We start from the raw sequence: 17,164 nt of genomic DNA on the forward strand, positions 1-17,164 counted from the left end.
GTCAGGAAAGAAGAGGAAGGAATTTAAAAGGTAAAAAGGTATATGTGATTAATTCTAAAATCATTTTTAAGGTTGTATTTTTTCTCTAAAATTGTCTTTCTGAAAGTTATAAGAAGCAAAGTAAAAAAATAAATGAATTTATTTAAACAAGTGAAGACCAAGTCTTTGAAATATTTTCTTGGATTTTCAAATTCTATTTGAGTTTTGTCTCTCTTAGAATTAAAAATGTTGAGGAAAGCGAGACCAGCTTGCTAGTAAATAAATACAATTTAAAAAATAGAAGCAGCTCACTGGTAAGTGCTGCCATTTGAGCTATTTTTAGAACAGGCCAGCGGGCTACTCATCTGGTCCTTACGGGCGACCTGGTGCCCGCGGGCATGGCGTTGGTGACCCCTGATGTAGATGATCTATATCTACTGTACACATTTACTTCATAAAATAGAAGTGTGGCATATTTCTCTTGTTGCCTTATTTGTCTTTATAAAATGCATGGGAAGCATTTTATTAAACAAAAACAGTTTTATTTTAATTAATATAGAAATTGAACAGAGCTGTTTATCTATTTTTATTGAGGAATGTAGTTAATCATAGAACCGCAACTGAATGTTATTAAAAAGTATGTATTTTGAATCGAGAATCGACCCTGAATCAAATAATTCATCGAATAGAATTGTCTGATGCCCAAAGATTCACAGCCCTACATTGTAGAGTGGTGCTTTCCATCATTGTCAGCAGACTGCATTTCAAAAATTATTAACCCCCCACCTTTCTCCCATGTGAGATCCACCGAGAATGGGGACATATGATTCATTTACCTACAGCAGAATGTCAAAGTTGACCAACCTCTCGGTTTATGGCCACAACCTTCTACTATCCAGGTGAAAGGCATGATTTATAATCTAGAATGAACTTTTACCAACTCAGACGCTATGCAGCAGCAGCTTCTCAGTATGGTCTATCACTCACAATCCTTAGTTAGCGCTCTGTGATCGTGGCGCCACTAAAAACAAGCTTGTCTGCGTCCGTGCTTATAATAACAAAATCGCTAATGTCTGGTTAATATTCAGGTCACGAGATGTAAATGGAGTATTGTTGCCGTTTTAAAAAAAAAAAGCCGTATGGGCGCAATAGAGTACTCTTATTAGCTTCATTGTTAGCAACCTCGTACTTGCCATAGTTTGCGACTTACAATACATATGTCGGCAAAATACCCAAAAATGTGCAAATGAATGAAACAAAAGTTTTATTCGACAATGGAGTGATGTAATGTTAGCCTTCTGACTGTGCACAAACACACTAGAAAATGGGGGCCGTTTTTGGCAACTTACTCTTGGTGTCGAGACCTCCCCTGTAGCCCGCCCATCCCTGCAGTGTGATGGAGTCGCCCAGCAGATTGAGAAACTTGTCAAAGCCCTCGCTGCCCATTTCTACAAGCAGAAATAAACAACTTTACGTGCAGGAAATAGTCCTAACAGTGATGGATTAAAAAAACAAAAAAGGTTTACCGTTGCTAAACATTTCATCATCTGTGAGTTGTCCGTCTTTGGCAAATAGTACACCAAATTTAAAGTTGACGGAGCCCTGGAGAAATGTCATATTATTTTAATGGTACAGTGGAACCCAGCATATTTGTGATTCAGCATTCATGTCCCGTATTATTAGTCAAATGTTATTTGTAGGAAAACCCAGCCATTGAAGGGGAACATTATCACCAGACCTATGTAAGCGTCAATATATACCTTGATGTTGCAGAAAAAAGACCATATACTTTTGAACCGATTTACAAACTCTAAATGGGTGAATTTTGGCGGATTAAACGCATTTCTATTTATCGCTCTCGGAGCGATGACGTCAGAACATGACGTCACCTAGGTAATAAAGCCGCCATTTTCTCAAACATATTACAAACACCGGCTCTCAGCTCGGTTATTTTCCGTTTTTTCAACTATTTTCTGGAACCTTGGAGACGTCATGCCTCGTCGATGTGTTGTCGGAGGGTGTAACAACACTAACAAGGAGGGATTGAAGTTGCACCACTGGCCCAAAGATGCGAAAGTGGCAAGAAATTGGACGAAATGTGTTCAAAATACAAGGGTGTCGTGAAAGCCGACGAAATGGTCAGTCGTTGGTCCGCACACTTTACCGACGAAAGCTATGCTACTACAGAGATGGCAAGATTGTGTGGATATCCTGCGACACTCAAAGCAGATGCATTTCCAAAGATAAAGTCAAAGAAATCTGCCGCCAGAACCCCATCGAATGTGCCGCAGTGTCTGCACATTTTACCGGCAATGCTAAGGCAGACATGGCACAGAGATGTATGGATAACCTGCAGATGCATTTCCAACGATAAAGTCAACGAAATCACAAAGGTGAGTTTTGTTGATGTTATTGACATATGTGCTAATCAGACATATTTGGTCGCGGCATGACTGCTAGCTAATCAATGCTAACATGCTATTTAGGCTAGCTGTATGTACATTTGAAACTATATTTTCATCCAGCGTTTCCCTACACCCATATTTAGTGCCAAACAAACACTTACCAATCGACTGATTTAAGTTGATCCAGTGTCACAAGATGCGAAACTTCCGATCGATGGTATGCACATTTTACCGGCGACGCTAAGGCAGACATGGCCAAATAACGTCAATAGCTATTCGTTCAATAGCTTCAGTTTCTTCTTCAATTTTGTTTTTGCTATCTGCCTCCATACTCCAACCATCCGTTTCAATACATGCGTAATCTGTTGAATCGCTTAAGCCGATGAAATCCGAGTCTGAATCCGAGCTAATGTCGCTATATCTTGCTGTGCTATCCGTATTGGCATCACTGGATGACGTCACAGGAAAATGGATGGTGGCTTCACAGATTGCGAAAATCAGGCACTTTAAAGCTTTTTTTAAGGATATTCAGAGAGGGGAAAATTTTGAAAAAAACTTCGAAAAATAAAGTAAGCCACTGGGAACTGATTTTTATTGGTTTTAACCCTTCTGAAATTGTGATAATGTTCCCCTTTAATACTTCCCAACCTTAAGTCCGTATCATTTATAAATACATGATAAAGCATGAAATTTACATTATAATAATAAAGCATACATGTACGATATAACGAAGTGTTGGCTTTGTTAGTTTTCTTCTTTCCAGGTGAAAAACAATTAAAGAGAGTTGGTACACCGTAAAAACTACAACAAGCAAGTGTTAAATAGCAAGAGTAAAACACAGTAAAATTTAAAATAGTTTGTCACAGTAGTAAATGTAGTGGATTCATGCAAGCCAAGAAACAATAGGTAACCTAAAATGACTGTGGTTGTAATACATACAGAACACGGGACTTTACTGTGAAAATTATGAAAAATTGTACAATGTATTTGCGAATACTGTTATGTCACAGGCATGCAATTACTTCACAGTATTATTTTGTCTTTATTAAAAATTCTCGCAGATTGGTCATTTAAATTTACAGCAGACCTTCATTGTTTTAGAGGTTTGTGTTATAGCAAAAGCGGGGTTAACTTTTGGCTGACAACATGTTTTTTGTTGTGTTTTTGCGGCAAGTGGTTTCAGACATTGAGGGGCTAAGTCTATGTGCTTTATTGCAAACGCTGTGCCTTTAAGTGTGTTGGAATTGCTTGCAAGCAGCTATTTAACAGATACAGAGCATTTAAGGCTAATTTTTAATAGCTCACTTGAAAGAACATGTTGCGGAAGGCCGTGTTGTGAGTTGTCCAGTGAAAGGTTGTACAAATACTTTCAAGTTAAAATCCTTGTGTACCGCTCTCGGAAACACAGGCATTTTGCAAATACTAGTAATGGTGACGGGGCAGTGGTTAACACTTGTGCCTCTTAGCAAGGAGGTACTGTGTTCGATTTCCTGGGCTTGAGGTATTTCTGTGTGGAGTTTGCATGTTCTCCCCGTGACTGCGTGGGGTCTCTCCGGGTGCTCCCACCTCTAAGGACATGACCCTGGGGATAAGCTGTTTGGCAACACTAAAATGGGCCCTAATTTCTTTTATAGTAAATTATTGGCAAATACAGCTGCCAGTATTTTAGCATAAATTCTAAGGAGTTTTTCGTAAACAGGTTGACAATACATTAAATGAATGGCACAAGCTTGCACAAAGGTGTAGTGGCACATTGACATTGCAACATGATCCAGACTTGAATAGAGTGCCAAACTTAGGCATTTTTCCCATAGAAATCACATCTCATCAACCGTAAATCTGTGATATTTTATAGCTATTTGACATAAAATGATTCGAAATAAGTTGAAAAAGTGTGCCATTCAGCTTGTTAGCTTCCTTCATTGTGAGTAAATGGCCATTACAGAGAAGTAAGAAAGATTATTGGAGCTGACTCTGTTAATAATTAAAATAACTACAGAGAACGTCAATGTCAAGCTAGCACAAGTCTCTGGAGGGGTAGGAGCCCAGTTGTGTAGCGTTTAGTGGCACATTGGGACGGTAACATAATCCAGACTTAATTAGTGTCAAAACTGCCGTAAATTCCGGAGTATAAGCCGCTACTTTTTTCCTACGCTTTATATCCTGCGGCTTATAAAACGGTGCAGCTAATTTATTATTTTTTTATCGGGTAATGGCCATAATGTTTTGTGTTCACTAGTTTTCATTAAACCCAAGCAGAACAGTGTGTTATTGTTTGTATTATGGGGGTATCTTTTAAACGAGTTCGCTCACTGCAGGTGTTGCGGTTTTTTTTTTTTGATTGATTGAAACTTTTATTAGTAGATTGTACAATACAGTACATAGTCCGTACAATTGACCACTAAATGGTAACACCTGAATACGTTTTTCAACTTGTTTAAGTCGGAGTCCATGTGAATCAATTCATGTTTATTGGGGGGTATAGCTCGGTTGGTAGAGTGGCCGTGCCAGCAACTTGAGAGTTGCAGGTTCGATTCCCGCTTCCGCCATCCTAGTCACTGCCGTTGTGTCCTCAGGCAAGACACTTTATCCACCTGCTCCCAGTGCCACCCACACTGGTTTAAATGTAACTCAGATATTGTAAAGTGCTTTGAGTCACTAGAGAAAAGCGCTATATAAATATAACCCACTTCACTTCATGTTAAAAATGGTTGAAAATGTACTTCAATGCCTTAAACCGGTGTAAAACCGCCCATAGCGCTTCTGCTCAAAAGGAGTCTTCATTCATCGCTTCAATCAAGTTTCACAGTTTAACTAAAACAATTCATACTTACTAATCCGTCCCATGTGGGATGTCTATAGGAGTGTTTTCATGCATATTTGTACATGCCATTGTAGTGTAATGACGCTAGCATTGTTATCATAAGCTAATATGCTAACCCTTCTTCGAGTGTCTGTGTTAGTTTTAATAACTTTTTTTTTTTGTATTGTTGCAGTTTTGTAAATTCCCCAAAACGTCACCGTGGAGTTATTCAGTATGCAGCTCGTAGGTCCATGCAGATGACTTCTGTTTTGTTTGATCAACTGTTTTACTGCCGTGTTACAGACACCGTTCGGAACACACAATATTTTAGTGTTATATGACTAATTGCACGACATACTGTAATACTGTTATGTTACTGTGCTTATAGTTTTTTTCTTTTAAAATTTTGTGGGAGCGGTTTATAGTTCAGAAAACTATAAACTATAAACGGTAGACATTTTTACGAGCATCTAAATTACTTGCGTTGCTTCACTATTTGCGGTTGGTGTCGGTACACAAATAATGGGGATGTTACTGTATTTTCTTCTAGAATAAATGTTATTTAATTCAGGGGTTTTTAATCTTATTGACCTCAGGGGCCAACTTCTCCACTACTTAGGGACCTGGGGCCCACTCAAAAATAACTCTGAATTAGTGTTAGTATTTTTGATTATTAACGTATTGAATAATTACATCTCAGTTACCTTATCAAATGATACAAAACAATGTATTTATCAACCATCTTTAGCAACTAAACACGAGGCTTACGTCAGGCTGATTAGAAAAACAAGTTCTAACCAAGAATACTGCATAAGTAGGGAATGACATTTACATACAATTATGTTGTGCTAGAATAAATGAACCAAATTAATATTTTTCTCAACTAAACTGTCAAAAAAATTAAAGCGCAAATGAAAATACAGCTTTAGTCATAAGTTTTGCGCTTTGGAAACTTCTCTGTGACTTTAGCGCCGCACCTCTTCTGTTTGTTTGAGATTGTCATTACTGCCACTAGTGGTGGAAAAAGTGTATTACAAACTGAGTACCGCTGGAGTCCATATGGACACATAGTTTTTGTGTCCCTCTTTGGCAGTGGTTCTTAACCTGGGTTCGATCGAACCCTAGGAGTTCGGTGAGTCGCCCTCTGGGGTTCGGCGGAGCCAGTCAAGACACACCCGACTCATCCGTACTTGCCAGCTTTGAGACCTCAGAATTCGGGAGATGGGAGGAGTAGGGGTTGAAGTGGAGGGGGGGCTTGGCGTGGTTGAGGTGGTAGCGGGGGTGCATATTGTAAGTCCCGGAAGAGTTAGTGCTGCAAGGGTTACTGGGTATTTGTTATGTTATGTTACGGTGCAGATGATCTCCCCAAATGTGTTTGTCATTCTTGTTTGGTGTGGGTTCACAGTGTGGTGTGTATATGTAACAGTGTTAAAGTTGTTTATATGGCCACCCTCAGTTTGACTTGTATGGTTGTTGACCAAGTATGCCTTGCATTCACTTATAAGTGTGTAAAAGCCACATAAATGATGTGAATGCGCCGACACGCCTTTTGTATGAAGGAAAATCGGACGTGACAACAGGTTGTAGAGGACGCTAAAGGAGAATGGTTGCCCCGGGAGATTTTCGGGAGGGGCACAGGAATTCGGGATTCTCCCGGAAAAATCGTGAGGATTGGCAAGTATGGACTCATCGTGTGAATAAAAACTTCTCCATATCGGCGTATCATGGATACTGCAACAGCAGAAGTCACACTGATTTGCAGGTGTGCAATTTGTTGTGAGTTCATGCACGGTTAATTTTGTACACCAGGAAAAAATAATATATAACTGTCTTGAATTTGAAAAAATAAAAAAATAAAATAAAAAATAAAAGTTCACAAAATAAGGGTTCGGTGGATGCGCGTATGAAACTGGTAGGGTTCGGAACCTCCAACAAGGTTAAGAACCACTGCTCTATGGTTAAGAAACACTGATCTAATTGACATGAGCCAGCCAGGAGTTAGCTAACAATGCCAACCAGCTTTCTACCAATAGCAGCTATGTTCTTATTATCATTGTAACAACACACATTAAAGTTCAACTTCTGGATAAAAATTACTTCCAAATGTACAAGAGAGGTATCGTCTTATACCTCTTGTTCTTCTAGCACCAGTAGATCCTGAAGGAAGAAGACGACACAAAAGGTTACTCGTTAACAGAGATGACCCGATGGCCAGAGGATGTACCGTACAGCAAAAGGTGTAGTTGCTCAGCCCGGCTCAAGACGATGACACCGTGCTACATTTCATCCCGAGGGCGCTCACCTTCTGAATGTCAGGGTTGAGGATCTCCCTGGGGCCCCTCTCGAACCTGTCCATGTTCATTGCGCTGGCATTACACAGACAAGGATGTAATTACATTAAGGAGAAGGAAGAAAGAGAGGAGCACAGCGAGGAGCGACGGAAGACAGAAGACAGCCCGAGGGCACGCGCTAAAAAATGCAAATTGACACAGCAGAGGAGTCGCTTTACCGTTTGTAACCCACGCCCATCTGTGATAGAGCGCTTACATCGCAGACAAAGCCAAAATAATGCAGCGAAACATTTTGCCAAAATATTTGAATAAAACGCACACACTCAAGTAAACAGATTATGTTATCATTTTATTGTATGACAGTTCAAAATGTAAAATGTGACATTGGCTTTGTTTACACTGCAGAGTGGGATGTACAACTCAGATTTTTTTTGGTCAATTCCAGTCTTGTTGTGTAATCGATCACATTACAAAACAAAATGCAATGTCTAATGTGAATGCCGCATTCAGACATGACGTCATGGCATCACCCAATTGCACATGGCTCCAATTGAGGTTGGTCTCAGTTCAAGGATTTTGTGCAACCCAAGTCAACATTTTCTGAATTGAATTTTTGCGGGTAGAAGATTAGCAGGGTAGAGGGCAAGCATTGATGTAAGCCCTCAAGAGCGCGTGGGCGCTCAGTCGGTGACAGGATGGATGAAACATTGACCCCAGTTCCTAAAATATTTGATATCCGCCTGTTCTCTGCTCATTTGTCAGTTATTTATTTTGAAACCGTCTATTTTGATTAAGAATTATGACGCTTATCTCTGTTAGATGAATGCGACCGGCACGCTCAGACCACAGTCCCATCGGATACATATCCGATTTATATCCACATACGTAACAGGCCTGTGTCGCATTTGAAACATTCTGAATCACACTGTTCACATCGACAGGAAAACATCCATTACAGGTCAAAATTAGAAAAATTACCTGCAGTGTGAACAAGGCCTTAGTCTGCACATTCGGGCTAGGCCACTTTAGGATGTTTATTGTATTCAAATACTCTATAAATATCAAGTTGTCTGCAGGGTAAATCTGCATTTTTCTCCTACCCTGACCACGCCTACTTGGGAATCGAAAAGCGGTTGAGAATTGGCTCCAAGGGAATCATTTAAAAGTTTTGTTAACGATTGCCATATCGGCGCCTGCGGGCACGCAAGACGCCACCACACGAGGCGCCGATCAGCAGCACAGACGTTACGATTATTCACGAGAAAGGATGACCACAGGGCAAATTGCAATACTTGCAAAGTGCATATTGCATCACATTTTGAAAAATACTTGCAGAAACGTTAGCGGACACATAACGCATTTTCAATCCCCTCTGAGATGGAAATGAAATACGTTGTCTAATGTTACTGCAGGTAACTAACTATTAAAATGCAACGTTAGAACATGCTTTTATTAACGTCAAACGCTTTTCATGCATCACATGACAAGACGACATCTGACCGGCAATTGGCACGCCACCTTCCTAAGAGGTGTTCTCCACAGCTGGAGACACCATTATTAGTCACAAATATCACATATATTTTCCAAAAATGCAGATACGCCTAATTTTCTGCCAAAGGAAGATCATTTTTTATAGTTGATGGTTGAAAAATTGCACAATGTACAGTTTTACTTGACTTGACTTTCTTGTATTTGTCTTTGGCTGACGGAGTTGTACTTACTTTTGAGCGCTGAGCAAATATAATTTAATACATTTAAAGTAAATAATTCTAATAATTTCTAGATTTAGAAAAATGTTATTTGTCATTTGTCACATAATAATTTACGTTGTATTTAGTCTTTTTTACTACAGTAGAATATGTAATAATATTTTATTGTTTTTTTCTTCTGGCACCCCATTGAGGTTGTGTGTCATTTAAGACTTTACTGATGTGTTTGTATACTCATGTTTTTTCTAAACTAAACAAAGTTAATGCTAATCGACTTGTTTGCTATCCTTATAACGCAGCACAGAACCGTTAAGCAGAACCAAAAGTGAAATCGGAATTGTAAAAACCTTACCAATTCCATCCAGCCAGGGGTGATTACTGTATTTTTTGGCCTATAAACAGCTACTTTTTTCCAACGCTTAGTACCGCGTGGCTTATAAAATATTGCGGCTAATTATTGATTTTTCTTCATTAACGGCCATCTTTTTTTCTATTTAACAACTATTTTTCATGTTACACTGACAGCGACGCTGAAAAAGTGTGTTACTGTTTTTGCTATGGAACCATCTTTTGGACAAGTTTGCGCACTGCAGGTGCTGCAGGTTGAATATGTACCATGCCTTGAACCGGAACTCAATTTGTCTATAATCTTTCTGCTTAAAAGGATTTTTGATTCATCATTCAAAGTAAACTTTGTAAATTTTACAATATAACAAACAATTCATACTAACTAAATCATCCCATGTGTGATGTCTATAGGATTGTTTTCATGCGTATTTGTACATGCTATCGTAATGTAATCAAGCTAGCGTCGTTAGCATTAGAGAATATGCTAACACATTTACAAGTGTCTGTGTTAGTATTAGTAACTTATAATTGCATTCTTTTTGTGTTGTTTCAGTTTGGTAAAATCACCAATAATTCAATGTGCAGTTATTGAGTCTGTTTAGCTGATTGGAGAGCTAGCTTTTGCATCTAGTGGGTCAATGACAATGACTTGTGTTTTGCTTGATCAGCCGTCGTACAGCAGTGCTACAGGCATCATTTGGGAAAAAATTAAGGTATGTAAATAAACATTTACAAAATATACGATGCAGCTAATATATGTAAAAAAAAAAAAAAAAATTAAATTTGGTAGGTGCGGCCTATACACACTATAGCTTGGAAAATACGGTACGTTCCACTCGTTATCAGCAAATAATTGGATATTGGATATACATGGATAACAATTGGAGAATCTGACATTGACCTGCACATTGTTCTCGAATAAAGTGGCAATATGTAGGTATTTAGCGCCCAGAAAATGAAAAATCTTCCAGTCGAAAGAAAGAATTTCATGTTAGTACAATTTCCCATATTGAAAAGCAGGAGTAACATTTAAACATATACAGTCGTGGTCAAAAGTTTACATACACTTGTAAAGAACATAATGTCATGGCTGTCTTAAGTTTCCAATAATTTCTACAACTCTTTTTTTTTTTGTGATAGAGTGATTGGAGCACATACTTGTTGGTCACAAAAAACATTCATGAAGTTTGTTGTTTTAATTAATTTATTATGAGTCTACTGAAAATGTAACCAAATCTGCTGGGTCACAAGTATACATAAAGCAATGTTAATATTTGGTTACATGTCCCTTGGCAAGTTTCACTGCAATAAGGCGCTTTAAGTAGCCATCCACAAGCTTCTGGTTGAAATTCTGACCACTTGTCTTGACAAAATTTGTGCAGTTCAGCTAAATTTGTTTTCTGACATGAACTTGTTTCTTCAGCATTGTCCACACGTTTAAGTCAGGGCTTTGGGAAGGTCATTCTAAGACCTAAATTCTAGCCTGATTTAGCCATTCCTTTGTCACTTTTGACGTGTGTTTAGGGTCATTGTTCTGTTGGAACATTCAACTGCGCCCAAGACGCAACCTCCGGGCTGATGATTTTAGGTTGACCACCTGACCACAGAACTTTCCTCCAGAAGGTCTTATCTTTGTCCATGTGATGTCAGATGAAACAAAAATTTAGCTGTTTGGCCCCAATACCCAGCAACATGTTTGGAGGAGAAAAGGTGAGGCCTTTAATATCAGGAACACCATCTTACCATCAAGCATGGTGTTGGTAGTATTATGCTCTGGGCCTGTTTTGCTGCCAATGGAACTGGTGCTTCACAGAGAGTAAATGAGACAATGAAAAAGGAGGATTTCCTCCAAATTCTTCAGGACAACCTAAAATCCTCAGCCCAGAGGTTGGGTCTTGGGCGCAGTTTGGTGTTCCAACAGGACAATGACCCCAAACACACGTCAAAAGTGGTAAGGGAATGGCTAAATTAGGCTCAAACTAAGGTTTTAGGACGGCCTTTCCAAGGTCCTGACATAAACGTGTGGACAATGCTGAGGAAACAAGTCCATTTCAGAAAACCAACAAATTTAGCTGAACTGCACCAATTTTGTTAAGAATATTGCAGTCCTGGGTTCAAATCCAGGCTCGGGATCTTTCTGTGTGGAGTTTGCATGTTCTCCCCGTGAATGCGTGGGTTCCCTCCGGGTACTCCGGCTTCCTCCCACCTCCAAAAACATGCACCTGGGGATAGGTTGATTGGCAACACTAAAATTGGCCGTAGTGTGTGAATGTGAGTGTGAATGTTGTCTGTCTATCTGTGTTGGCCCTGCGATGAGGTGGCGACTTGTCCAGGGTGTACCCCACCTTCCGCCCGATTGTAGCTGAGATAGGCGCCAGTGCCCCCCGCGACCCCACAAGGGAATACGCGGTAGAAATGGATGGATGGATAGTGGTGAAAAATTCACCCAGAAGTTTGCCAAAAGCTTGTGGATGGCTACCAAAAGCGCCTTACTGCAGTGAGAAACATGCCAAGGAACATTTAACCAAATATTAACATTGCATTATACTTTTACCCAGCAGATTTTGTCACATTTTCAATAGACCCATAATAAATTCACAAAAGAACCAAATTCATGAATGTTTTTTGTGACCAACAAGTATGTGCTTCAATCACTATATTATGAAAAAAAAAAAAAAAGAGTTGTAGAATGTATTGAAAACTCAAGACAGCCATGACATTATGTTCTTTACAAGTGTATGTAAACTTTTGACCACGACTGTACATAAGATATACAGGATAGCAGAGGTGGCACCAAGTCATTGTTTTGCAAGTCACAAGTAAGTCCCAAGTCTTTGACCTCGAGTCAAGTCCCAAGTCAAGACAGGCAAGTCCCAAGTCAAGTCCCAAGTCAAGACAGGCAAGTCCCGAGTCAAGTCCCAAGTCAAGACAGGCAAGTCTCAAGTCAAGTCCCAAGTCCTGCATTTTGAGTTTCGAGTCATTTCAAGTCCTTTTAACCACAGACTAATACATTTACACAGATTATGTATGCTTTTAAAACGCTGTATGTATTTACAGTATTATAAAAAAAATGTGCTGACATTGCACTTCATAATAGTACTATTAATCAGTTATTTTAAACATTTAACTCATTCCTTTACAGAATGAACACATTTGGAAAAACAAGTACGAATGTACTTAGTTGCACAAAGGTGTTAACATTGTATTTCCATGGCATATAGCATTGGAACTTGTTGCACAGCAGTTTCTATCCTGTTTTTACCTTATCTCATCTCATACTGTATGTGTGTTTATGTGTGTGTACACATGAAAAACATAACAAATACATGAAAATAACAATGAACAGGGTTGTACTTTTAAGAATTCACGGCCCTATGGAAAATTAACCAGCCGCCACTGATTATGATGCATTCTCATTTTAGGCAAAGTATAAGACAATACTGTCGTAACAGTATAACTGTAATCAAGAATAAGTCTTCTAGTAACAATATTCAAATACTAACTTTGTTGGGTAAGACAGAATTTGCTGTTATTCTGAATCCAGTGAAACAGATTGGTGGTTTTAGCTGATATGAAGACTTTCAGGTGTTTATATACGTTTATGTTTAAGTTGGCAGACACTTTTATCCAAAGCAACATACATGAAAAATACATTTAAAACAATCACTGTAAACATGATCATTTAAGGGAAGAATGTAATATAAAATATTAAAACAAAGTGTCAAGACAGAATAAACTCTGCTGTTGCAGCAACAGAAATACAGTCTATAAGCTATATAGATATCTAATGTATTCATACATTGTTTATGTAGGATATATGCATGTACATATAACCTAATCATATTGTTTCTTCAACTAAGATATAGCTGACCGTTTTTTCCCCTTCTCTGGGATTATTATTCCCAGTTTTGATCTTGGACGTCTGGTTATTTATAGCATATAAGAATATTCTATTATTTTTAAGCAAACTATGAACACGCCAAAAAATGTGTCCTTTATCATAGTTACACGTATGACAAAAAAGCGCGTGAATATCAGTGGTATTCAGTGAGGTAATATGAATTAAATGTGCTAACAGTTCATTGCTCCTGACAAATGAATTGCCCTGAGTGGAGCAGATCACCACTCCAAGATGGCGGCCCCGCGTCACGCCAGCGGCAATAGGCAGTAGAGCTCGATGCTGCGTCTACTTATAAGATGTCTGTGGTTCTAACGTTAGCAGTGAGTTTACAGCCTCACTGATTTAACTACACAGCAAATAAAAGTTACGTTACTCGGCCAATAAACGTTAGCTTGCATTCAAAAGTTACCCTTCATTGTGCAACTTCAAATGTCGAACGATGTTGGAAGTTGTTGCGTCTCTGTCTGTAATCTTCGAACGAACCGCAGGCTTTGCATACGGCAATTCGTTTTTTGTTGACCGAGTCATAGTTTTTATACCTGAACAAAACAATTTTTGGCATAACTTTTCCTCACTGGCGTGTTGTTTGAGAGCTTTTTCGTTGCTTTTCCTGCAATTTGATTGGCTGAATGCTGTGTGACGAAAATAACGTGGATGTAATTTGATTGGCTGTTGTTCTGACAGGTAGCGCACACGCTGTCATTGCACACACGCTGACAGACACGGACAGATACGGAGCGCTCCTGAATAACTTTTTAATCGTTGGGTTTTGGGGAAAGTAGCAAGTCATGTCAAGTCAAAAGGCTCCAGTCCAAGTCAAGTCACAAGTCATTGATGTTGAAGTCCAAGTCGAGACGCAAATCTTTTTACATTTTGTCAAGTCGAGTCTAAAGTCATCAAATTCATGACTCGAGTCTGACTCGAGTCCAAGTCATGTGACTCGAGTCCACACCTCTGCAGAATAGGATTTCTTTAATAAAAATATGATGATGGCCACAGTTTGACCCTGGAAGAGTTTATCTCTATTTCCTGTAGAGAAACACATTTTAAAAAATTAGCTTTTTCCCACCTCAGGATGGACTTGACTGATATTGTTTTTGTCGGGCTGTAGGGGAGGCTGATCTTCAAGGTCCCCTGTGCACACAACAACACACGAGAATAATCATTTGTTATTCCTTTTGTTGCGACACATCAGATGTAGTGCTGATAAACAAGACAATACAAGCTGAGGTAACTAAGTTAATGAAGGCCATATTTAGATGCAGGGACTAAAAGCTGATTCATCTCACGCACACCTATATGCATGGTGGTGACCCAAAAACAAATCTTTGATGAAGAAAAATACGTTCCACAGGGGAACATGTGCACAAAAGCACTAAAGGGTGCTTGTGAAGACACCCAAGGAGCACTACAGGTCAGGGCATTCATCGACTGAATTCACCGTTTTTCTCCACAGGATGGCTCGATACTGCGGCACTCGCTGGTTGTTCTGGTCTGAGAGCACCACTGACAGGTAGAAGGGGTTTTTCTCTGCATCCGTGCCCACATAGTTCTGATGGACTGAAGGGGAGCAGATAGTGTGAATACAGACGGTTTCTGGCAATTTAGGATCAAACCCAAAAGTGTGAAGGTGGGTTCAACCTCACATATATTTGGCTAATAAGGCAACATCAGCATGTAACGGATATCCAAATTGACGATGGGAATCCTCCTGTATTGATAATCCTGGTTTATCTGTTGAGTACAACTGTTTTGTCTCCTAAAGCCAAATAAGTAATTGATGTGATTGGCTGCCTCGACTGATGGTAAAGGCTTGCTAATACGTCGTGTTGCACAATTTAGTCAGCTTTGTTCAGGCCGTGAGACGCAGATGGCTCAGCTGCAGTCCAAACAGAAGCCAGCCAAGTTTCTGCCAGAGTTGGCTTGGCCCTGGCTGGCGTAAGGGACTCTGTTGCTCCCGACTGACTTTTCCCTGCCGATTATGTGCAGACGTCTTTGGATTCAAGAGTTTAAACACAGCTACACTGACCTTTTCCCAGAAAGTATTTAAAAAACCATCTGGTGTGGTACTCGGGATTCTCCAGATGGACGTCAGTTCTCCTCCAGGTACCAGGGGTGTGGTCCAAAGTCTGTTTATTACACACCAGAAACAAACACACTGTCATCATTTGGGAAAAAATACTATTTTTATGATAACGCGGGACACCCAGTCTAATACTGATACTTTTCCACTGCACAATACTTGGTAAACTTAGATCCATTTCTCCTGGTTAGCGGCTTTCAACTTTGGAATAGTAACCGCAAATTTGCTAGTCTATTGGAGAAGAAATCTTAAATACGTGCTCTATGGAAATAAGTGCACAGCATATTATATCAAATTATGACCTGCACAAATTGAAATACAGGCTAAGGCAACAGGCTACGTAATGGTAAACAGGCTAAGACAAAAATTTAAATCAAAGGCATTGGGCTGAGGCTTTGGCAAAAGGAAAACACAATGATAACAAGTTAAGGATTATTGCTAAGACTAAGGCAAAAGGAAAACGCAAATATAACAGGCTAAAGTTGAAGCTGAGAAAAAAGCAAAAAGCAATGGCAACAGGCAACGGCTGAGGCAAAATAAAACGCAAAGGTAACAGGCTAAGATTAAGACAAAATGAAACAAAAAGGTAACAGGCCAAGGTTAAGGCAAAAGGAAAATGCAAAGGTAACAAGCTAAGGATAAGACTAAGGCAAAAGGAACACGCAACAGTAACAGGATTAGGCTAAGGTTAAACCAAGGTTAAGGTAAAAGGAAAACACAAAGGAAACAAGCTCAGACTAAGAATAAGGCTAAGGCAAAAGGAAAATGCAAGGGTAACAGACTTAGGCTAAGACTGGTAAAAGGAAAACGCAAAGGTAAGAAGCTAATTAAGGCTGACGATAAATAAGGCCATGGAAAAAGAAAAAACGCAAAGGTGACAAGCTAAAGCTAAGGTAAAAAGGAAAATAATAGGTGACACGCTAGTGCTAAGGTAAAAAGGAAAAGGCAAAGGTGACAAACTAAGGCTAAAAGAAGAAGCAAAGGCAACTGGCCAAGGCCTGGTGCATGTGAACCCTGATTCTCAACTAGTAGAAATAGTTTCTCATAGGACCAAGTAGTACCTGAGTTTGCCAGTGGAAAAGTATGCCCAACTAAGTAGATGTTGTGCCTTGAAAAACAGTGAATGGTTGCACATTCAGAGTGTATGAAAAAGTATATGTTGCTTGTACCTCATCTGTGGAGCCATTCTCCACCCTGAAGCGTCCCGCCCTCTGAATGGCCCCATCTGCATCACTGCTTATCAGCTGTGGAAGTGGGCAACATGCTTCACGTTAGACACAAACAGTCGTAATGGGAAGGCTCGCAAATACACCGGAGGAAGCAAAGGAGGAAAATATGGCACATCCCCCCCCCACAATTATAGCCTATGTTTGGTCACCAGGCAACTGATAGCCGAGTCGCTTCCCCTCGCCGACCTCTCTGAATTCTGACTGCTTTTTCCTGTCAGACAGGTCATTGTGAAGATGTGCAGCGTGCTGAACAAAGGCGACATGTCACACGCGTGATGGAAAGAGCTGCAACAGATGGTCTGTCCCAAGTGGCAATGTGACATAGGGGTGACATGCAAGTCCTTGAGTGCACATGGGAAGCTGCTTGACATGCATCAGCGTGTCTCCCCGGACACAACAAAGACAGCGACGCGTTT

At 39.8% G+C, this 17,164-nt stretch overlaps 1 protein-coding gene across 7 annotated transcripts in view; it reads right to left on the reverse strand.

Annotated features, from left to right (window-relative positions):
* garnl3 (GTPase activating Rap/RanGAP domain like 3) overlaps window positions 1-17,164 on the reverse strand; it is a 224,577-nt gene that overhangs the window by 56,805 nt on the left and 150,608 nt on the right. For 6 of the 7 annotated variants that reach the window (XM_061908276.1, XM_061908271.1, XM_061908273.1 and 3 more), the window contains 8 exons: window positions 16,689-16,763; window positions 15,466-15,565; window positions 14,878-14,996; window positions 14,506-14,570; window positions 7,490-7,553; window positions 7,318-7,344; window positions 1,506-1,581; window positions 1,329-1,427 (listed from right to left, as the gene is read on the reverse strand). In XM_061908276.1, coding sequence (XP_061764260.1) covers window positions 1,329-1,427; window positions 1,506-1,581; window positions 7,318-7,344; window positions 7,490-7,553; window positions 14,506-14,570; window positions 14,878-14,996; window positions 15,466-15,565; window positions 16,689-16,763 — 625 coding nt within the window. Of the gene's footprint in view, window positions 1-1,328; window positions 1,428-1,505; window positions 1,582-7,317; window positions 7,345-7,416; window positions 7,554-14,505; window positions 14,571-14,877; window positions 14,997-15,465; window positions 15,566-16,688; window positions 16,764-17,164 lie in introns of those variants that run through there. The other variant, XM_061908275.1, reaches the window with a different exon arrangement.

The sequence above is a fragment of the Nerophis ophidion genome, linkage group LG08 (genome assembly GCF_033978795.1).
Source record: "Nerophis ophidion isolate RoL-2023_Sa linkage group LG08, RoL_Noph_v1.0, whole genome shotgun sequence".
In the NCBI taxonomy this organism is placed as follows: domain Eukaryota; kingdom Metazoa; phylum Chordata; class Actinopteri; order Syngnathiformes; family Syngnathidae; genus Nerophis; species Nerophis ophidion.